The following is a 24,150-nucleotide window of genomic DNA, read 5'->3' on the forward strand; positions in this document are numbered from 1 at the left end:
CTCATCCATGAATCTTTCATCCTCGCTCAAATTAATGGGGAAATTGTTCCTTTCTCGGTCCGAATTGCGCTTACTGCTGGTGGCTCCCATTATAAACAATGTGAGGAGCCATCACACCGGTGACATCATTGTCTGCTACTTCCGGTGAAGGCGAGGCTTTTTTATTATCGACCAAAAGTTGCGAACATTATCGTCAATGTTCTCTACTAAATCCTTTCAGCAAAACTATGGCAATATCGCAAAATGATCAAGTATGACACATAGAATGGACCTGCTATCCACGTTTAAAGGCCTACTGAAATGAGATATTCTTATTTAAACGGGGATAACAGGTCCATTCCATGTGTCATACTTGATCATTTCGCGATACTGCCATATTTTTGCTGAATGGATTTAGTAGAGAACATCCACGATAAAGTTTGCAACTTTCGGTGTTAAGAGAAATGTCTTTACCGGAAGTCGCAGACGATGACGTCACACTTGTGGGGGCTCCTCACATATTCACATTGTTTTTAATGGGAGCTTTAAACAAAAAGTGCTATTCGGACCGAGAAAACGACAATTTCCCCATTAATTTGAGCGAGGATGAAAGATTTGTGTGTGAAGATATTGATAGCGACAGACTCCAAAAAAAAAATTATTAAAAAAAATAAGCTAAAAAAAAAAAAAGATTGCATTGGGACGGATTCCGATGTTTTTAGAGACATTTACTAGGATAATTCTGAGAAATCCCTTATCTTTCTATTGTGTTGCTAGTGTTTTAGTGAGTTAAATAGTACCTGATAGTCGGAGGTGTACGTCCACGGGTGTCTTATAAATGATAAATGGGTTGTACTTGTATAGCGCGTTTCTACCTTCAAGGTACTCAAAGCGCTTTGACACTACTTCCACATTTACCCATTCACACACACATTCACACACTGATGGAGGGAGCTGCCATGCAAGGCCCTAACCAGCACCCATCAGGAGCAAGGGTGAAGTGTCTTGCTCAGGACACAACAGACGCGACGTGGTTGGTACTAGGTGGGGATTCAACCAGGGACCCTCGGGTTGCGCACAGCCACTCTCCCACTGCGCCACGCCGTCCGCCAATGTCTCAGGAGAGTCGACGGCAGCTTTATGGAAGGCACAAGCTCAGCTTTTCTCCGGTAAGAAGCAGCTTTTTACCACAATTTTCTCACCGAAAACTGCTGGTTGACATTTCGTCGTGATTCATGTTTGCTTGACCGCTCTGATCCATAGTATAGTTTCACCTCCAGGAATTTTAAACAAGGAATCACCGTGTGTTTGTGTGGCTAAAGGCTTAAACTTCCCAACTCCATCTTTCTACTGTGACTTCTCCATTATTAATTGAACAAATTGCAAAAGATTCAGCAACACAGATCTCCAAAATAATGTGTAATTATGCCGTTAAAGAAGGCGACTTTTAGCTGTGTGTGTGTGCAGCGCTCATATTCTTAACAGCCCGTGACGTCTTGCGTACACGTCATCATTACACGACGTTTTCAAGACGAAACTCCCGGGAAATTTAAAATTGCAATTTAGTAAACTAAAAAGACCGTATTGGCATGTGTTGCAATGTTAATATTTCATCATTATATTATATATAAACTATCAGACTGCGTGGTCGGTAGTAGTGGGTTTCAGTAGGGTTTTAAATAAGGAAATCTAATTTCTGACTGAATGTTCACATCTTGTACTGGATAAAAAAAAATAAAAAAAGAACTGGATTATATTTGATTTCTACTGGCGTACCTGATGTGGTGTGTATGTACAATTGTTTACCTGTAAATACCACCTTTAACATGCATTACCTTTGCAATACACACTCCAAAAAACCCTACCTTGAAGGGATTATTACACATGCAGTCCGATAAATCTATACCGTATGAGAGCAGTGGCCTTTTTGGAGTCATGGTTGTCCTGGCGACATGAAAGCATGACACTGAGCGTACAGCAGCGCATCAGCACAAGGTCAGACAGTGCAATTAACTGTCTGAGAGCATGAGAGAGTGTCTAATGTGCAACACTCGAACCACATGCAACATGTATTTAGAAGCATATCATCACTCAGGGGACAGCATGTCTGCAATTAAATCGTAATGATCTACCTGAAGGACTGCTGGGCCATAGGATCAAACACACTAATACATCGCCACTGAAAATGCCTTTTTAATTGGTGACAAGATACATTCATTAAAATCCAATTCAGAGTTTTAGGGTTTGTGCAACCCTTTCCAAGATCACATGAAAACATTGTTTTAAATCCTTAAAAAACAATATTTACAAATATATCAGATAGATGGATGGATAGATAGATAGATAGATAGATGGATAGATGGATGGATGGATGGATGGATGGATAGATGGATAGTACTTTATTGATTCCTTCAGGAGAGATCCTCGCCATTACATTTACATAAAGGGGAACTGCACTGTTTTTTTTAAATGTTGCCTACCATTCACAATCCCCATGAAAGAAATGACGACAGATGGAATAATAATAATTAAAAAAGAAAAGCATTCTAAATTGTAAATAAAAGTCTGCTTACAGCTGAGCCAATGAGAGCTCTACGATTTCGCCGATAAAATCCAATAAATAACCATATTAAAAGCGCCAAACAATACTACATTTAAATTTTCTCGACTTGAATATTAACAAGAATGAATGATATTGTTATTATAAACGCTAACGCAGACAAACTATTTATAGCGGCGACCTGATCACTTCCGTGTGTCCCTATGTTGACATCATCAAGTGATCTGCTGTTTCCTTGCTTCCTTGCTCGCTGTAAATTAATTCTAGATCATAAATCATGGACCACAACTGAAAAGTAGATGGTTGATGATTTATTCCGACAAGTTGGGAGACTATGACAGCCATTTAGGACCTGGAACTGGAGAGAACGACACGAAAAGCGCTTTATTACCTTCCACCCTGTTTCTTCGCAAGGATTATGAGACATTCTTCATCTAAATGGGAATATTAACATCTTAGCTGTCGGCATCCTAATGACAGCAGACTTTGCACAGTAAATGATGTTTGTATTATGTTTGTTGGCTCTCATACAGTCTGCAGTGAGTAATAATCAGTGACGAAGAAATAAAAAAGCAAACTTGATGCATTTTTTAAATTAATACGCTGCGTGTGCTTAAAATTATCAAAATACATAAATATTAAATGTTATTATTAAATTAAATTAATACGCTGCGTGTGCTTAAAATGATCAAAATACATAAATATTAAATGTTATTATAAATGTGGGGCTTCACGGTGGCAGAGGGGTTAGTGCGTCTGCCTCACAATACGAAGTTCCTGCAGTCCTGGGTTCAAATCCAGGCTTGGGATCTTTCTGTGTGGAGTTTGCATGTTCTCCCCGTGAATGCGTTGGTTCCCTCCGGGTACTCCGGCTTCCTCCCACTTCCAAAGACATGCACCTGGGAATAGGTTGATTGGCAACACTAAATTGGCCCTAGTGTGTGAATGTGAGTGTGAATGTTGTCTGTCTATCTGTGTTGGCCCTGCGATGAGGTGGCGACTTGTCCAGGGTGTACCCCGCCTTCTGCCCGATTGTAGCTGAGATAGGCGCCAGCGCCCCCCGCGACCCCGAAAGGGAATAAGCGGTAGAAAATGGATGGATGGATGGATTATAAATGTGCCTGTTACTACATTACACATATACTTACATCATTTACAGTGGGGAAAAAAGTATTTAGTCAGCCACCGATTGTGCAAGTTCTCCCACTTAAAATGATGACAGAGGTCTGTAATTTTCATCATAGGTACACTTCAACTGTGAGAGACAGAATGTCAAAAAAAAAATATCCAGGAATTCACATTGTAGGAATTTTAAGGAATTTACCTGTAAATTATGGTGGAAAATAAGTATTTGGTCAACCATTCAAAGCTCTCATTGATGAAGGAGGTTTTGGCTCAAAATCTCACGATACATGGCCCCATTCATTCTTTCCTTAACACGGATCAAGCATCCTGTCCCCTTAGCAGAAAAACAGCTCCAAAGCATGATTTTTACACCCTCATGCTTCACAGTAGGTGTGGTGTTCTTGGGATGCAACTCAGTATTCTTCTTCCTCCAAACACGACGAGTTGAGTTTATACCAAAATGGATACATGGATGATACAGCAGAGGATTGGGAGAATGTCATGTGGTCAGATGAAACCAAAATAGAACTTTTTGGTATAAACTCAACTCGTCGTGTTTGGAGGAAGAATACTGAGTTGCATCCCAAGAACACCATAACTACTGTGAAGCATGGGGGTGGAAACATCATGCTTTGGAGCTGTTTTTCTGCTAAGGGGACAGGACGATTGATCCGTGTTAAGGAAAGAATGAATGAGGGCCATGTATCGTGAGATTTTGAGCCAAAACCTCCTTCCTTCAGTGAGAGCTTTGAATGGTTGACCATATACTTATTTGCCTATTGTAGATTCACTCTTCCCAGTCTGGTGCAGGTCTACAATTCTTTTCCTGGTGTCCTTCGACAGCTCTTTGGTCTAAGACATTAGATTTTGGAGTCTGACTGTTTGAGGCTGTGGACAGGTGTCTTTTATACAGATAACGAGTTCAAACAAGTGCCATTAATACAGGTAACGAGTGGAGGACAGAAGAGCTTCTTAAAGAAGAAGTTACAGGTCTGTGAGAGCCAGAGATCTTCCTTGTTTGAAGTGACCAAATACTTATTTTCCACCATCATTTACAAATAAATTCTTTAAAATTCCTACAATGTGAATTCCTGGATTTGTTTCTCACATTCTGTCTCTCACAGTTGAAGTGTACCTATGATGAAAATTACAGAACTCTGTCATCATTTTAAGTGGGAAAACTTTCACAATCGGTGGCCGACTAAATACTTTTTAGCCCCACTGTATGTAAAACCCTTATGGTGGTGTTTGGATGATTTTAGGGGCTCTATAGGCAGAATTGAACCGCTCCCATAGGCTTTATTGCAAGCCAACTTTTGATGGAATTTTTTTTATATTTAGAATGCTTTAAAAAAATCCTGCAACTCATGCATGTTTGTAACAAGGAAAGTGGAAATGTATTTGTGTGCGACCTTTCTGAAGTACAATCTTTAGCCGTTTAAACACTGCAACACAACAGTGGTAAAAAAATATTACTTGGCAGCTCATCAGAGCATCAGTTAAAAAGGCAAATGTCGGACCCCGATCCGTTCCCATGTTCTGGATCGAGACTTCTCTAGTTAATGATAGATATTTTTGTCTCAGGGTGACAGGATTTTCTGGATTTAAAATATCCGGTATATGTGTAATTATCATTTACGGTACCTCAGTCGACATGCGTTCTTCAGCTATACTGTGAATTACATTTTTCTTTAGGTCAAAAATGTAATCAAACAATTAATGGCACAAGAAATACAAAACAGTGATTGATTACCTTGTCTGCTCATAATTGGTCAGTTCAGTTTGATTAAGTGAACAACTTTGCAGAAAAATCGTAATCTGAACATTTATAGGGATTTCTGGTTTTATATATATATATGTATGGTTTTATATATATATATATATATGTATATATATATATATATATATATATATATATATATATATACATATATACATATACACACACACATACATACATATTTACTTCCGTGACAACCTCCTTGAAAGCTTAATCAATCAAGAATAATATCAAGCAGCTAAAATACGCCAAACATGGGTAAGTGTCAAGAGAGTGTTTTGCATTTTCCCATCATCCCTCGTAATGGATTTAAATGGGTGTAATTTTAAATGTTTTATGTTGAGTGGAGGTTTCCTTTAATATATCCACAAAGTTCAATGAGCAGGTTATGGAATATGTGAACATGTTTGTTGAATTTTTGTACTGGTTGATTTTTTTTTTTTTTGCACGGTGACTAGGGAAGGTTGTTTGGATTGGGTCATAAAACTAGGAACTTGAAAAAATGATTAAAGGTAAAAACCAGTACCAATGAAACCATTAATTGTGATATGGATATAGCATTCCTGGTCAAATGGTTTATTGATTTTATTTAATCTTAATTTCCCCTTGACGATTTTAAAAGTATTTCTGATTCTGACTCTATCTCGCAGGCCAATCTCATGTGCCAAATTGAAGACGCCGGCAGGTCGTATTTGGCCCGCGAGCAGTAGTTTAGACACTATTAGCGGACTGCATGCAAAGAAACTATGTGTGTGTATATATATATATATATATATATATATATATATATATATATATATATATATATACACACATACAGTGTATATATACTTCTGTGACAACCTCCTCGAAAGCTTTATCAATCAGATGTATCAAGCAGCCAAAATGCGCCAAATATGGGTAAGTGTGAAGAGAGTCTTTTGCAATATTTTCCCATGATCCCTTGTAATATTTTTAAATGGGTGTAATTTTGATTGTTTTATGGGACCATGTTTGTTGAATTTTTGTACAGGTTGATATTTTTTTTTGGAACCGTGACTAGGGAAGGTTGTTTGGATTGGGTCGAATAATTAATAACTGTTCTAACTTGACTTAATAGGATAAATAATGGAAAAAAAAACAGTAACAATTAGACCACTTAATATTTATATGTGATATGGATATACCGTCCCTGGTCAAATGTTTTATTGATTTTATTTGATTTTAATTTCCCCTTGAGGATTGTAAAAGTATTTTTGATTGTGATTCTGTCTCGCTGGCCAGTCTGCCCTGCGGGCAGTAGTTTGGACACTCTTGCCCTGCATTATCATTGCCATGAATTGATTAACGTGCACCCCGACTTAAACAACTTGAAAAACTTATTCAGGTGTTACTATTTAGTGGTCAATTGTACGGAATATGTACTGTTCTGTGAAATCTACTAATAAAAGTTTCAATCAATCAATTAATCACTAAAACAACATCAGACCATCAACTCACCTGCAAGTGAAGTTTGATCCTTTGCCGTCAATGCATGTAGCGCCGTGAGAACAAATATGTCCAACCTCATCGCAAACGTCAATGTCATACTGGCAGGCTTTGCCCGTGTAACCATCCCGACAAAGACAGGAATATCTGTCAATTTGATCCACACAAGAGCCTCCGTTCAAACATGGATCAGAGACACAGTCCTGCAAGTAAAAATACATAATTTATAAACAGTAACAAAACAAAAAAAAAACACATTCAAAGCTTTCCCTACAGTTTTAGGTTTTAGGCCCCGTTTACACTATTATCCGAGGTAAATCCCACCTAACCTTATCCTTGTCCACACACACGGACAATGGTTGTTTAAGACCCCCTCCCCTCTCCGTAGCCGGCAGAACGCGACCTAATACACATGCACGGAAAATGCGAACGTCATAGTCACCTCCAGGGTTGCTTTGTCTGAAAGTTCTTAAATGTAACTTATCTGAACAATATCCAATGTTGTGGTATTTCAATTAACTGGAATCCAGTGTGCTGTGGGGCCCTATTGTAGTGAATCACACCTGAACCATCATAAATTAGTCAAATCTTTATTGGACACGAAAGTACACAATGTGAAAAAATTTGACAACAATCAATCTAGGGTTCTATATATCTGGTCAGGACATTCCTCACTCTTTTTTGCCTTCACCTTCATTGTCCATTCGTTTTTGATGACTTAATATACTCTGGGCCTATACACTGAGGCCGCGACATACATGGTGGAGAATAACTGATAGTCTGCTTTGCGGGTCCAAAAGCATTTAATGTTTTCCGTAGTCTTCCCTCAATGGCCAGGTAATACAAAGCACGCGCTACCTTTTTTATCACATCCACAGGAGCCCGCATTCTCGTTGTCTCTCCTTCAACAAATGGACAAAGTTTTTCGGTAAGTAGAATCACATCTGACCTCGAGATTGGAAAGATCTCTTCCCGTCTGAGAAGTGTTATATCTGACATCGCTGCAATAGCTTTCTCTTAAGGTATTTATGTGCATACTTGCCAACCCTCCCGATTTTCCGGGGAGACTCCCGAATTTCAGTGCTCCTCCCTAAAATCTCCCAGGGTAACAATTCTCCCGAATTTCTCCCAATTTCCACCCGGACAACAATATTGGGGACGTGCCTTAATGGCACTGCCTTTAGCTTCCTCTACAACATATTGTCATGTCCGCTTTTCCTCAATACAAACAGCGTGCCGGCCAAGTCAAATAATAACTGCGGCTTTAGCACAAACACAAGTGCAAGGCATACTTGATCAACAGCCATGCAGGTCACACTGAGGGTTGCCGTATAAACAACTTTAACACCGTTACAAATATGCGCCACACTGTGAACCCACACCAAACAAGAATGACAAACACATTTTGGGAGAACATCCGCACCGTAACACAACATAAACACAACAGAACAAATACTCAGAAACCCTTGCACCACTAACTCTACCGGGACGCTACAATATACACCCCCTGCTACCACCAAACCCCCAAACGGACCCACCTCAGCCCTGCCCCAACCATCACCCCCTTCCCCCCATCTCTCGAATTCGGAGGTATCAAGGTTGCCAAGTATGTTTATGTGTGATTTCAACACAAGTGTCTGTACATGTAGAAGAAGGAAAAACACGGGTATGTCTGAATGACTCGCCTCCAAATTTCCAGTGGTTAACTCCGAGCTACGAAACCGCTTTATTATGAAGCTGACTGTGGCACTTTCTTTCTGACGTCACTTCCTGTGTGGGCGTGGTCTTTCTGGCGTCACTTCCTCTTTGAACTCAGTTTGTATACGATCAATGAGACCATACAAAGCTAACAAATTGTCTGAGGAGGGGAACCCTAAACGATCATTTAGCGTGGCTGAAACGGAGCTTAAGCTAAATAATTTCTCGTTTAAGGCAGGGGTCGACAACCTAAAATGTTGAAAGAGCAATATTGGACCAAAATTACAAAAACAAATATGTCTGGAGCCCCAAAAAAATAAAAGCCATATTACATACAGAGAGTGTGTCATGAGATATAAATTGAATTAAGAGGATTTAAATAAAACCAAATGAGCTGAAATATAGCTACAAATGGGGCATTATGATGCAATATGTACATATAGCGAGCCTAAATAGCATGTTAGCATCGATTAGCTTGCAGTCATGCAGTGACCAAATATGTCTGATTATCACTCCACACAAGTCAATAACATCAACAAAACTCACCTTTGTGCATTCACAACGTTAAAAGTTTGGTGTACAAAATGATCCACAGAAAAAGAAGTGGCGTAAAACATGTCTTAGAAAGTTATACATGTAAACAAACTACGGTGAGTTCAAGGACCGCCAAAATTAGTAGGACAAAACGGCGCTCGCCAAATGCTCGAGTCAGCGAAGCATGTTTAATAAAAACAGTGTGCTTTATAACAATTAGGGAGGTATGTGTCATATTTGTCCTCCTACAGAAACCATATTAAAAACAAAAAATATATATTTTTAAATTTTTTCCCCTCATCTTTTTCTATTTTTCATACATTTTTTTAAAAAAAGCTCCTGAGAGCCACTAGGACAGCGCTAAAGAGCTGCATGCGGCTCTAGAGCCGCGGGTTGCCGAACCCCAGTTTAAGAGGTTATTCGGGCAGGGTTCACCAACCTTTTTGAAACCAAGAGCTACTTCTTGGGTACTGATTAATGCGAAGGGCTACCAGTTTGATACACACTTAAATAAATTGCCAGAAATAGCCAATTTTCTCAATTTACCTTTAATAAATCAAAGCTATATATATATATATATATATATATATATATATATATATACATATACAAAAATAAAAATGGGTATTTCTGTCTGTCATTCCGTCGTACATTTTTTTTCCTTTTACCTTTTTTAGTAGGGAATAAATGATGAAAAAAACACTTAATTGAACGGTTTAAAAGAGGAAAAAAAAACGAAAAAAAATTAAAATTACATTTTGAAACATAGTTTATCTTCAATTTCGACGCTTTAAAATTCAAAATTCAACCGAAAAAAATGAAGAGAATAACTAGCTAATTCGAATCTTTTTGAAAAAATTAAAAAAAAAGAATAAATGGAACATTAGTAATTTTTCCTGATTAAGATTAATTTAAGAATTTTGATGACATGTTTTAAATAGGTTAAAATCCAATCTGCACTTTGTTAGAATAAATAACAATTTGGACCAAGCTATATTTCTAAAAAAGACAAATCATTATTTCTTCTAGATTTTTCCAGAACAATTTTTTTTTATAGAAATTCAAAAAACTTTAAAATAAGATTTAAATTTGATTCTACCGATTTTCTAGATTTGCCAGATTAATTTTTTTGAATTTTAATCATAATAAGTTTGAAGAAATATTTCACAAATATTCTTCGTCGAAAAACAGAAGCTACAATGAAAAATCAAACTAAAATGTATTTATTATTATTTACAATAAAAAATAAAAAAAATACTTTAACATTGATTTAAATTGTCAGGAAAGAAGAGGAAGGAATTTTAAAGGTAAAAATGGATATGTGTTTAAAAATCCTAAAATCATTTTTAAGGTTGTATTTTTTCTTTAAAATTGTCTTTCTGAAAGTTATAAGAAGCAAAAAAAATAAATAAATGAATTTATTCAAAAAAGTGAAGACCAAGTTTTGGATTTTTAAATTCTATTTGAGTTCTGTCTGTCTTGGAAGGAAAAATGTCAAGTAAAGCAAGATCCGCTTGCTAGTAAATAAATACAATTTAAAAAAATAGAGGCTGCTCACTGGTAAGTGCTGCCCTTTGAACTATTTTTAGAACAGGCCAGCGGGCGACTCATCTGGTCCTTATAGGCTACCTGGTGCCTGCAGGCACCGCCTTGGTGACCCCTGGTGTAGATATAGCCTAAAAGTGTAATTTGAAATCAGACACTGCACACAACAATCGTATCACCAATATAGTGCTAACACAACACGAAAGGTGTCTGGGCCGGTCCACCACCATTAAAGACCACTAACAGCCAGTCAGAATAAATTCAAGTAAATGATCAAAGAGACGTTAACCAACTCAATGCCTTATCTCTGGAGTCCAGCAAAAGCCGTGTTGTGTTTAAATCAATTGGGCATTAGACTGAACCGTTTACTTTAATCAGGTTTTTGTACAACGCTCACATGATCGCCGCGCTTCAATTCCGTTATCTTGTGTAAAATCAATATAGTTAGTGACACCAGAGACCATACAAAGACTACAAAATTCCTCTTCCTCAACATCCAGCGGGGTTCAATCATCGAACTCTACTCACATCGATGTTTGCTTCACATCTGCTGCCAGACCATCCCGCTTCACAAAGACACAAGTAGGTAGCGATCCCATCATGACAGCTGAGGCGTCCCGGAAACAGACGGGGGGGGGAAATTGATCAACAGATGAGAGTTAAGATTAAAAAGAATGCTTCTTTAATATTTGCTTTTTAATGTGGAAACCTGAAATTGATCATGGAATGGTGTGGAGGGACATTAATTCAAACTAATTCCATGCCTGGTCTCAGTAATCTGCAGCATTTCCAATTCAAAAGGGACTTAGATGAATACCTACCTCCCGTGGAAACAGGGCGCCGACAAGCATTCGTCAATGTTGCTCTCACAGCTGGGGCCAAAGAAGCCGGCGGGGCACACGCACCGGTATCGATCGGCTGCGTCGATACATCTCCCACCATTTTGGCACGGCTCTGAAATGCACTCGTCGATGTTAACTTCACACCGTGCCCCTAGGAAATGAAGCGCTATCTGTTAAATAGTGCATCTTAACAAGAGTTAGTGACCATTTAGGGCCTTAGGAAATAATCAAGTCCTCGCCGTGTACTGCAGGTCAGTGTTTAAGTTTGAGACCCCAGAGGACTTCAGCAGCTTGGGAAGAATAACGAAACTATTTAAAAGTTTTTTATAATGCATTTACATAACCCAAAACCAGTGAAGTTGGCATGTTGTGTACTTTGTAAATACAAACAGAATCTGCAAATCCTTTTAAACTTGAATTCAAATGAATAGACTGCAAAGAGAACATATTTAATGTTCGAACTGAGACACTTTCATTTTTTTTGTTGCAAATAATCATTAACTTAGAATCTAATGGCAGCAACACATTGCAAAAAAAGTTGGCACAGGGGCATTTTTACCACTGTGTTACATGGCCTTTCCTTTTAACAACACTCAGTAAACCTTTGGGAACTGCCGAGACCAATTTTTGAAGCTTTTCAGCTGGAATTATTTCCCATTCTTGCTTGATGTACAGCTTACGTTTTTCAACAGTCCGGGGTCTCCGCTGTGGTATTTTAGGCTTCATAATGCGCCACACAGGCCAGTCTAGTACAGGCACTCTTTTACTATTTGTTTTTATTGATTATTGACCACTTCCAAAGACATGCACCTGGGGATAGGTTGATTGGCAACACTAAATTGGCCCTAGTGTGTGGATGTGAGTGTGAATGTAGTCTGTCTATCTGTGTTGGCCCTGCGATGAGGTGGCGACTTGTCCAGGGTGTACCCCGCCTTCCGCCCGATTGTAGCTGAGATAGGCGCCAGCGCCCCCCGCGACCCCGAAAGGGGATAAGCGGTAGAAAATAGATGGATGGATGAACTATTTAATTGATTATGGGATAAGCAGTAGAAAACGGATGGATGGTACCTTTTCGTCACTTATTGTTTTGTCTTTGGTACACGAATGTCTATATTTTAGGCCATTGGTTCTTTGTTTTACTTTTGTAAAAAAAAAAAAAAAAAAATATATATATATATATATATATATATATATATATATATATATATATATTAGGGCTGTGAATCTTTGGGTGTCCCACGATTCGATTCAATATCAATTCTTGGGGTCACGATTTGATAATATATCGATTCGATTCGATTCTCGATTCAAAAACGATATTTTTCCGATTCAAAATGATTCTGTATTCATTCAATACATAGGATTTGAGCAGGATCTACCCCAGTCTGCTGACATGCAAGCACAGTAGTAGATTTAAAAAAAAAAAAGCTTTTATAATTGTAAAGGACAATGTTTTATCAACTGATTGCAATAATGTAAATTTGTTTTAACTATTAAACAAACCAAAATTATGACTTATTTGTGAAAACATTGGACACAGTGTGTTGTCAAGCTTATGAGATGCGATGCAAGTGTAAACCACAGTGACACTATTGTTTTGTTTTTTTTCATTTTTAATAAATGTCTGATGATAATGTCAATGAGGGATTTTTAATCACTGCTATGCTGAAATTATAAGTAATATTGATACTGTTGTTGATAATATTCATTTTTGTTTCATCACTTTTGGTTTGTTCTGTGTCGTGTTTGTGTCTCCTCTCAATTGCTCTGTTTATTGCAGTTCTGAGTGTTGCTGGGTCAGGTTTGGTTTTGGAATTGGATTGCATTGTTATGGTATTGCTGTGTAGTGGTTTGTTGGATTGATAAAAAAAAAAAATCGATTTTTTAAAAATGAGAATCGATTCTGAATCGCACAACGTAAACGATTTGATTCGTATTCGAATCAATTTTTTCCCACACCCATAATATATATATATATATATATATATATATATATATATATATATATATATATATATATATATATATATATTGTTATTTTTTATCTTTGGTATGAACATTATTATGTAACAAAAGTTATTATTATGTTTTGGTTCTTTGTTGTTGCTATTTTTGTTTTTCTATTATGACATTTTATTATTTCATCATGTTGTACTGCATTTTAATCTTTTGTTTTGTGATTGTGTGATGTTCTTGCCTGGACCCCAGGAAGAATAGTTTCCATTGCGGTGTAGACTAATGGGAATCCTTAATAAACTAAACTAAACTATGAAGCCACGCTGTTGTAACATGTGGCTTGGCGTTGTCTAGGTGAAATAAGCAGGGGCGCCCATGATAACGTTGCTTAAATGGCAAAATATGTTGCTGCAAAACCTGTATGTACCTTTCAGCATTAATGGTGCTTTCACAGATAAGTAAGTTACCCAGACCTAGGGCACTAATACACCTCCATATCATCACATATGCTGGGTTTTGAACTTTGCACCTATAACAATTGGAATGGTTATTTTCCTCTTTGGTCCGGAAGACACAACGCCCGCAATTTCCAAAAACAATTTGAAATGTAGACTTATATGAACTTGGGCCCAGCAAAGCCGGCAGCGTTTTTGGGTGTTGTTGATAAATGGCTTTCACTTTGTATAGTAGAGTTATAACTTGCACTTACAGAGGTATAGACAAGCTGTAGATAGACAGATATGGTTAGGGTTAGGGGTTAGGGTTAATTTGTGATATATTAAATATAAGCCTGGTGGTGTTGTGGCTAATAGTTATACCAGTCTTGTGTTTATTTACTGTATTAATCATTCCCAGCTGAATATCAGTTCCCACCCGTGACTCCTTAATTAGCGTAACGGCAGAGACACCCGGGGAACTTGGGTGCGTTTGTTACAGTACTTTATTGATTCCCTCAGGAGAGTTCCTTCAGGAAAATTGTAGTTACTGACAGTGGTTTTCTGAAGTGTTCCTGAGCCCCTTGTGGAGATATCATTTACACACTGATGTCAGTTTTTAATGCAGACCACCTGTGGAATCGAAGGTCATGGGCACTCAATGTTGGTTTTCAGCCTTGCTGCTTACGTGCAGTGATACCTCCAGATTCTCTGAACCTTTTGATGATATTACGTACCGTGGATGGTGAAATCCCTAAATTCCTTGCAATAATTGGTTGATAAATGTTCTTAAACTGTTGGACAATTTGCTCACACATTTGTTTACAGTGCGGGACTCCCGCTCCTACTTTTGCTGTTGAGTTTTGAGAAGAAAAAAAAAATATTTTTAGTGCGCCCTATAGTCTGGAAAATATGGTACATATTATTTCCAGGCTTTTGCAGCCCAATAAAAACTATGTCGTGGGCCAGGTCTGGAACGGAGGCCTTGAGTTTGAAACTCGTGCTGTAGACGGTCACCAGATAGAGTAAAGCAAGGGCACTGGAAAAATGTTTTTAAGCAGAGGTCTGGATCATATCGTATATTATGCATTATAATTCAGTTTGCAGATAATCACAACAACCCACTTGAACTATTTAGTTTTACAAACCCCGCTTCCATATGAGTTGGGAAATTGTGTTAGATGTAAATATAAATGGAATACAATGATTTGCAAATCATTGCCAACCCATTTTCAGTTGAATATGCTAAAAAGACAACATATTTGATGTTCAAACTGATAAACATTTTTTTGGTTGCAAATATGTATAAACTTTTGAATTTGATGCCAGCAAAACGTGACAAAGAAGTTGGGAAATGTGGCAATAAATACTGATAAAGTTGAAGAATGCTCATCAAACACTTTTTTGGAACATCCCACAGGTGTGCAGGCTAACTGGGAACAGGTGGGTGCCATGATTGGGTATAAAAAAGAAAGGATGGGGCGAGGTACACCCCTTTGTACACAACTGCGTGAGCAAATAGTCAAACAGTTTAAGAACAACATTTCTCAAAGTGCAATTGCAAGAAATTTAGGAATTTGAACATCTACCGTCCATAATATCATCAAAAGGTTCAGAGAATCTGGAGAAATCACTATACGTAAGGGAAATGGCCGGAAACCAACATTGAATGACCAAGACCTTCAATCCCTCAGACGGCACTGTATTAAAAACCGACATCAATCTCTAAAGGATATCATCACATGGGCTCAGGAACATTTCAGAAAACCAAAGTCACTAAATACAGTTCGTCGCTACATCTGTAAGTGCAAGTTAAAGCTCTAGTATGCAAAGCAGAAGCCATTTATCAACAACATCTAAAAACGCCGCCGGCTTCTCTGGGCCCAAGATCATATACGATGGACTGATGCAAAGTGGAAAAGTGTTCTGTGGTCTGACGAGTCCACATTTCAAATTGTTTTTGGAAATATTCGACATCGTGTCATCCGGACCAAAGGGAAAGCGAACCATCCAGACTGTTATCGACGCAAAATTCAAAAGCCAGCATCTGTGATGGTATGGGGGTGCAATAGTGCCCAAGGCATGGGTAATTTACACATCTGTGAAGGCACCATTAATGCTGAAAGGTACATACAGGTTTTGGAACAACATATGCTTCCATCTAAGCGCCGCCTTTTTCATGGACGCCCCTGCTTATTTCAGCAAGACAATGCCAAGCCACATTCAGCACGTGTTACAGTAGCGTGGCGTCGTAAAAAAAAAAAGTGCGGGTACCTTCCTGCCCCGCCTGCAGTCCAGATCTATCTCCCATCGAAAATGTGTGGCGCATTATAAAGCATAAAATACGACAGCGGAGACCTCGGACTGTTGAACGACTGAAGCTCTACAAAAAAACAAGAATGGGAAAGACTTCCACTTTCAAAGCTTCAACAATTAGTTTTTTCAGTTCCCAAACGTTTATTCAGTTTTGTTAAAAGGTGATGTAACACTGTTGTGAACATGCCCTTTCCCAACTACTATGGCACGTGTTGCAGCCATGAAATTCTAAGTTAATTATTATTTGCAAAAAAAAAAAACACAATTTATGAGTTTGAACATCAAATATTTTGTCTTTGTAGTGCATTCAATTGAATATAGGTTGAAAAGGATTTGCAAATAATTGTATTCTGTTTATATTTACATTTAAGACAAATTCCCAACTAATATGGAAACGGGTTTTGTACTAAAAAGTATTTAACCTGCCAAATGCATCAAAGGACAAAATATATTTGTCAATGTAACACGAGTACTGCTAAAGTTCAAACTGTGATCATTAGAATCGACAAAAACAGTAATTTAGAGTTAATTTGATCTGGGTTTTAATTACCAAATACACTGATTTATTGAGACTTTTGATTGATGATTGCCCAACAAATAGAAAGGACACATTTTTCAACAATTTGAGGTCAGATGAAAATGACCCATTTGGACAAGGAAGCTAGGCAAAGGTAACTAAAAATGGACACTTGTCTGTAGGAACCAGAAATTGAACTTTGCAGCAACCGGACATCCGACCAGGTGCCATGCACTGTCTCAGTTCTTAACAGGAAATTGAGAATGCCATTCTCTCACATTCTCCAAAAAAGTGACAATAGAAAATTGGAAAAAGATTGCTCAGTTGGATGATTCCACACTCCAGCAGCCACAGTAAGATGGAAGGGTCAGACTTTGTTGTAGAGAAAAATAACTACAATCCTGATCAATCCTGCCGAGTGGTGTTGCAACATGGGGATTTTTTTTTGTTTTGGCAAAGTTAAATCTCCTCCAGCTTCTTGAGGGTAAATTGAATACAACTTAGCTTAGCAGCGATATAAAAATACAGCCAGTTTGTTAAAATTGTAGGTGGCCACACATAATAAACTTACAATTACTGATGTTTTGAAGGGAACTTTTGGATGAAAAAACTAAAATACTGCAGCTTTTTCATTTAATGCTAGTCATGGCTTCTCTACTGTGTGCCCTTGTGCAGCTACAGTATGTAATGATTATCTGTTGAACTGTATATCCCATTGATGCAGTAAACTGCTTTGTCAGGCACATTCTTTATTCTCAATAGATTCTAAAGCAGGGGTCGACAACCCAAAACGTTGAAAGAGCCACATTGGACCAAAAATGCAAAAAAAAAAAACAAAAAATCTGTCTGGAGCAGCAAAAAAAAAGAAAAGTCTTATCTAAGTGTTATAATGAAGGCAACACATGACGCAAGTGTCTACATTAGCTATATTTGCCTACTATCAAAATGACATTAAAAGTCTTATATAAGTGTTATAATGAAGGCAACACATGATGTGTCTATATTTGTTGTATTAGCCTATATTGGGTATATTAGCATGATATCAAAATTACTTTAAATGCCTTATATAAGTGCTATAATCAAGACAACGCATGATGTAAGTTTCTATATTAGCTATAATAGCCTACTATCAAAATGACATTAAGTCTTATATAAGTGTTATAATGAAGGCAACATATGATGTGTCTATATTTTTTGTATTAGCCTACTATCAAAATGACTTTAAAAGTCTTATAACAGTGTTATAATGAAGACAACACATTATGAAAGTGTCTATATTAGTTATATTAGCCCACTATCAAAATGGCTTAAAAACGTTTTATATAAGTGTTATAATGAAGACAAAACATGGTGTTAGTGTCTATATTGGGTATATTAGCATGATATCAAAATTACTTTAAATGCCTTATATAAGTGCTATAATCAAGACAACACATGATGTAAGTTTCTATATTAGCTATAATAGCCTACTATCAAAATGACATTAAGTCTTATATAAGTGTTATAATGAAGGCAACACATGATGTGTCTATATTTTTTGTATTAGCCTACCATCAAAATGACTTTAAAAGTCTTATAAAAGTTTTATAATGAAGACAACACATTATGAAAGTGTCTATATTAGTTATATTAGCCTACTATCAAAATGACTTTAAAAGTCTTATAAAAGTTTTATAATGAAGACAACACATTATAAAAGTGTCTATATTAGTTATATTAGCCTACTATCAAAATGGCTTAAAAATGTTTTATATAATGAAGACAAAACATGATGTCAGTGTCTATATTGGGTATATTAGCATGATATCAAAATTACTTTAAACGCCTTATATAAGTGCTATAATCAAGACAACACATGATTTAAGTGTCTATATTAGCTATAATAGCCTACTATCAAAATGACATTAAGTCTTATATAAGTGTTATAATGAAGGCAACATATGATGTGACTATATTTGTTGTATTAGCCTACTATCAAAATGACTTTAAAAGTCTTATAACAGTGTTATAAGACAACACATTATGAAAGTGTCTATATTAGTTATATTAGCCTACTATCAAAATGGCTTAAAAACGTTTTATATAAGTGTTATAATGAAGACAAAACATGATGTTAGTGTCTATATTGGGTATATTAGCATGATATCAAAATTACTTTAAATGCCTTATATAAGTGCTATAATCAAGACAACACATGATGTAAGTGTCTGTATTAGCTATAATAGCCTACTATCAAAATGACTATGCGTCACAGGCTGAAGCAAATCTTCGTTGACACAAATGTTGAAATTAAAAATATATTCTACACATTTTTACAACATTAGAAACCGCTAATGAATCAGAGACTACTCAGAGAGTGAGATAAATCCTGGAAATTACTGGTTATTAATGACCAAAGGTATAGATGTGTGTGTCCAAGTTAAAGGAAACAGCAGGCTGTCTTCTTTTAATAGATTTATTACAATCTTCGGCAGGCTAGGTAATGTTTGCTGTGGTCTGGAACAACATGACACAAACACATGTGTCATGAGACATGCAAAACTAAACTATATACAAAGAGGATAAAAGTAAAGGACAATTAATGGGCTCAAATATACCTTCAAATGAGGCATAATGATGCAGTATCTACCTACAGCTAGCCTAAATAGCATGTTAGCATGGATTAACTTACATTCATGCATTGACCAAATATGTCTGATTAGCACTCCAACAAGTCAATAACATCGACAAAGCGCACATTTGTGCATTTATGCACCGCATAAAACTGTTGGTGGACAAAATGAGACAAAGAAGGAGCTGAAGATTTCACATGTAAACAAACTGTTGCGTCACAGTCCACACTATGATGAGTTCAAGAACCGCTGAAATTAGTAGGACAAAACAATGTTCACCAAATCAGTGAAGCATACACACAAACATATTAAACAAAAAAGCCGTGTTTCTTCTTTAAAAAAGCAAATGTAAAAGCCACTCTGAAAAGTAAAATTTGTCCAAAATATTACTTAAAGGCCTACTGAAACCCACTACTACCGACCACACAGTCTGATAGTTTATATATCAATGATGAAATATTAATATTGCAACACATGCCAATACGGCCGATTAGTTTACTAAATTGCAATTTTAAATTTCCCTGCGGAGTTTCTTGTTGAAAACGTCGCGGAATGATGACGCATATGATGACGCGTGTTTGTGACGTCTCGGGTTGTAGCGGACATATTAGCCCACCACCACTTACGGCTAAAAGTTGTTTCTTTTCATCGCATAATTACACAGTAATTTGGACATCCGTGTTGCGGAATCTTTTGCAATTTGTTTAATTAATAATGGAGACTATAAAGAAGAATGCTGTTGGTGGAAAGCGGTGGGTTGTTGTGAAGCTTTAACACAGAGCGGTCGAACGAACATGTTTCTCTACGTCAACCAGCACGTTTTTGGATGGGAAAATTGTGATATTAAGTCGGCTCTTACCGGGGACTTGAGTGGATTATGCGACCTCCTCCTGTAGCTGTCAAAAAGGCAGCTGTGATCTTGGCTCCTTTGGCTTCTCTCAGAGACACTAGCGTTCACCACAGCCCTCCCACTTTCAGGTATGACTTTATAGTCTCACTAAAACACTATTAAAACAATAAGCAGATAAAGGATTTTCCAGAATTATCATAGTAAACATGTCTAATAACATCTGAATCGTTCACACTGCCGTCCGTCGCCTGGAGCCGTCGGCTTTTCTTTTTTCTTTTTTTTTTTCCAGTGCTTAACTCTAACTTTCCTCATCCACAAATCTTTCATACTCACTCAAATTAATGGGGAACTCGTCGTTTTCTCTGTCCGAATTGCACTTGCTGCTGGTGGCTATTATTATAAACAATGTGAGGATGTGAGGAGCACTACAACCCATGAAGTCACGCGCACATCGTCCGCTACTTCCGGTACAGGCAAGGCTTTTTTATTAGCGACCAACATTTGCGAACTTTATTGTCGATGTTCTCTACTAAATCCTTTCAGCAAAGATATGGAAATATCGCGAAATGATCAAGTATGACACATAGAATGGACCTGCTATCCCCATTTAAATAAGAAAATCTCATTTTAGTAGGCCTTTAGTTAGTCATTATTAAGTACCTATTAATACCTTATTCTGCATGGCCTTAATATACAACCAGTAAGCCATTAACTAAGAGTCTTTCCTCAATAACTTCAGAATTATTGCTTATTAGTAACCCTAACCCAAACCCTAACCCTTATATGTTCCTCTAGTGTCCAAAAAACTCTGGTCTTTGTTACTTTAATAAGCAACTAATTAATGGTGAATATGTTCCCCATACTAAAGGTTTACCAAAAAACTTGTACAAGAAAAAATTAATGTTGAATATTTTCCCCATACTAAAGTTTTACCAAAAAACTTGTACAACAAAATTAAATGAATAAAAAAATTCTCCACAATATTCAATGTCTAGCATACAGGCAAGTAAGCCTGCATGCTGGACATACTACTTTTACACCCTAAAAGTGAAAAAGAAAAAAAAAAGAAATAAATGTGAAAAAAGTGAGCTAATTAATCGGCTCGAAAAGTGTGATTGACTTTATACATTTGGAACTCCTTAGTCTTGTGCGTCAAACGGATATGCAAACATTGTTTTAATACACCTTGCTCTGCAAATTTCTATCTCAAAAAACACTATTTTTTTTTAGCAAAACAATTGGTAGAATGGAATAAGAGCAACTTTCTATATGATATATCCTGACACTGCTGCCTCTAAAAAAACAGTTAAAAAAACAACATTTAATATGGCTGATTAAAGCCACACTGTTGACTGATATTGCAGTAAATTAAATCACAGTTATGTTGCCTCTTCTCTTAACCTCAAGTTCCCTCGTGCTCGCTTACTCGCTGTAAAATAAAATGCCTTGAATGTTTCTGAAGGAAAAAAGGATTTGCTGGAAGCCAAATCATTAACTCTCATGAATCAGTTTGACACCTCATTAGTTATCATACAGAGAAACATCCTTTAGTTCCTTGCCAGCATTAACTTTAATCATCCGGGTTCCACATAAACATTAGCAACTGAATCAAAGCATGGAGCAAGGATTATGTGTAGTGCTGGAAGTTTCAGAGCTCCATTTAAAAGTAGCATCACATTCCTCTTCGGGCATAAAATGACTACGATGAAATTAAAGCAGATACATGAATATAATAAACGGGTTGCAAAATGTGATTAACTCGGAGTTCAATAAAATGTGCATAGTACAAACTATACATCACAGCTTTTTGTGTGTGATGCCACTCTACAAGGTGTGGTAATTACAAAGGATTAGGCTAATTGGTACTATTAATATGAGCAATAAAGTTAACTGAATATCCAGTACATGCACAAGTTCATTTTACCAAAGCAGACGTTGTCAAACACTACACAACCACTATGTGACAGTATCGCATCTATTTCTTCACAGAGTGAGTAGTTTTGCTTTATTTCTGTGCTGTTTAGTTTTATAAAACAGGGACATTGCTTCTCTTTTACATTTTCGTTATGGTTAAAAACCCCTGCCGCCTCTCACTCTGAAGCCAGCGTGTCCTGCGTTCCAGTGCCAGAACGTAGCTACTTGTCTCTAGCTTCCTTGCCTATGTGCTTCCTCACTCTTTGTGTTTCGCCTCTGTGTTCATCATGTCTTGTCCTGTGTCGTCATCCAGCAGCCCCTCGTCATTCCCTGGTTTCGAGCTGTGTGTCTCGTCTTTCCGGATCCCCTCTGGATTTCCTGATGCCTGCCCCCGGACGACGACGCCTCGCTCCAGCCCCTGACCACCTGCCTGTCCCTGGACCTCCGAGCCTGCCTTGCCCTTTCTGGACTTCCGTATCAATCTCCACACGCGCCTTCAACACCACCCGGTAACACTCTACGTATAATCGCTTCACATAATGGGGCGGGATGGCGTAGTGGGTAGAGCGGCCGTGCCAGAAACCAGAGGGTTGCAGGTTCGCTTCCTACCTATTGACATCCAAAATCGCGGCTGTTGTGTCCGTGGGCAGGACACTTCACCCTTGCCCCCGGTGCCGCTCACACTGGTGAATGAATGATTGGTGGTGGTCGGAGGGGCCATAGGCGCAAACTGGTAGCCAGGCTTCCGTCAGTCTAACCCAGGGCAGCTGTGGCTACAGATGTAGCTTACCACCACCGGGTGTGAATGAATGATGGGTTCCCACTTCTCTGTGAGCGCTTTGAGTATCTAACAATAGAAAAGCGCGATATAAATCTAATCCATTATTATTATTATTATTATGGACCGGACCCCCTTGTGGAGGGGTTTCCGGTCCGATGACCATGGATGAAGTACTGGCTGTCCAGAGTCGAGACCCAGGATTGACCGCTCGTCGGGACCCAGGATGGACCGCTCGCCTGTATCGGTTGGGGACATCTCTACGCTGCTGATCCGCCTCCGCTTGGGATGGTTTCCTGTGGACGGGACTCTCGCTGCTGTCTTGGATCCGCTTTGAACTGAACTCTCGCGGCTGTGTTGGAGCCACTATGGATTGAACTTTCACAGTATCATGTTAGACCCGCTCGACATCCATTGCTTTCGGTCCCCTATAGCGGTGCGGGGGGTTGCCCACTTCTGAGGTCCTTTCCAAGGTTTCTCCGAGTCAGTATTGTCACTGGCGTCCCACTGGATGTGAATTCTCCCTGCCCACTGGGTGTGAGTTTTCCTTGCCCTTTTGTGGGTTCTTCCGAGGATGTCGTAGTCGTAATTGTTTGTACAGTCCTTTGAGACATTTGTGATTTAGGGCTATATAAATAAACATTGATTATAATCACACTGTCGTGGTCAAAGGTATACATATACTTGAAAAGAACATAATGACTTGAGTTTCCAATAATTTCTACAACTCTTATTTTTTTGTGATAGAGTGATAGGAAAAATACTTTTTGGTCCCAAAAAACATTCATGACGTTTGGTTCTTTTATGAATGTATTATGGGTCTACTGAAAATGTGACCAAATCTGCTGGGTCAAAAGTATACATACAGCAATGTTAATATTTGGTTACATGTCCCTTGGCACGTTTCACTGCAATAAGGCGCTTTTGGTAGCCATCCACAAGCTTCTGGTTGAATTTTTGACAACTCCCCTTGACAAAATTGGTGCAGTTCAGCTAAATTTGTAGGTTTTCAGAAATTGACTTATTTATTCAGTATTGTCCACACATTTAAGTCAGGACTTTGGGAAGGCCATTCGAAAACCTTAATTGAAGCCTGATTTAGCCAATCCTTTACCACTTTTGACGCATGTTTGGGCTGTTGGGTTGGAACACCCAACTGTGCCCAAGACCCAACCTCCGGGCCGATGATTTTAGGTTGTCCTGAAAAATTTGGAGGTAATCCTCCTTCATCCTTGTTCCATTT

General features: G+C 37.9%; 1 protein-coding gene across 2 annotated transcripts in view; it reads right to left on the bottom strand.

Moving 5' to 3' along the window:
• The window catches only part of eys (eyes shut homolog), a 722,499-nt gene that overhangs the window by 314,408 nt on the left and 383,941 nt on the right, over positions 1 to 24,150 (bottom strand). For both annotated transcript variants that reach the window (XM_061910381.1, XM_061910382.1), the window contains exons 28-30: positions 11,510 to 11,681; positions 11,217 to 11,295; positions 6,924 to 7,114 (exon numbers count right to left, since the gene is read on the bottom strand). In XM_061910381.1, the coding sequence (XP_061766365.1) occupies positions 6,924 to 7,114; positions 11,217 to 11,295; positions 11,510 to 11,681 (442 nt within the window). The remainder of the gene's footprint in view (positions 1 to 6,923; positions 7,115 to 11,216; positions 11,296 to 11,509; positions 11,682 to 24,150) is intronic.

Source organism: Nerophis ophidion, linkage group LG09 (genome assembly GCF_033978795.1).
Source record: "Nerophis ophidion isolate RoL-2023_Sa linkage group LG09, RoL_Noph_v1.0, whole genome shotgun sequence".
Lineage (NCBI taxonomy): Eukaryota > Metazoa > Chordata > Actinopteri > Syngnathiformes > Syngnathidae > Nerophis > Nerophis ophidion.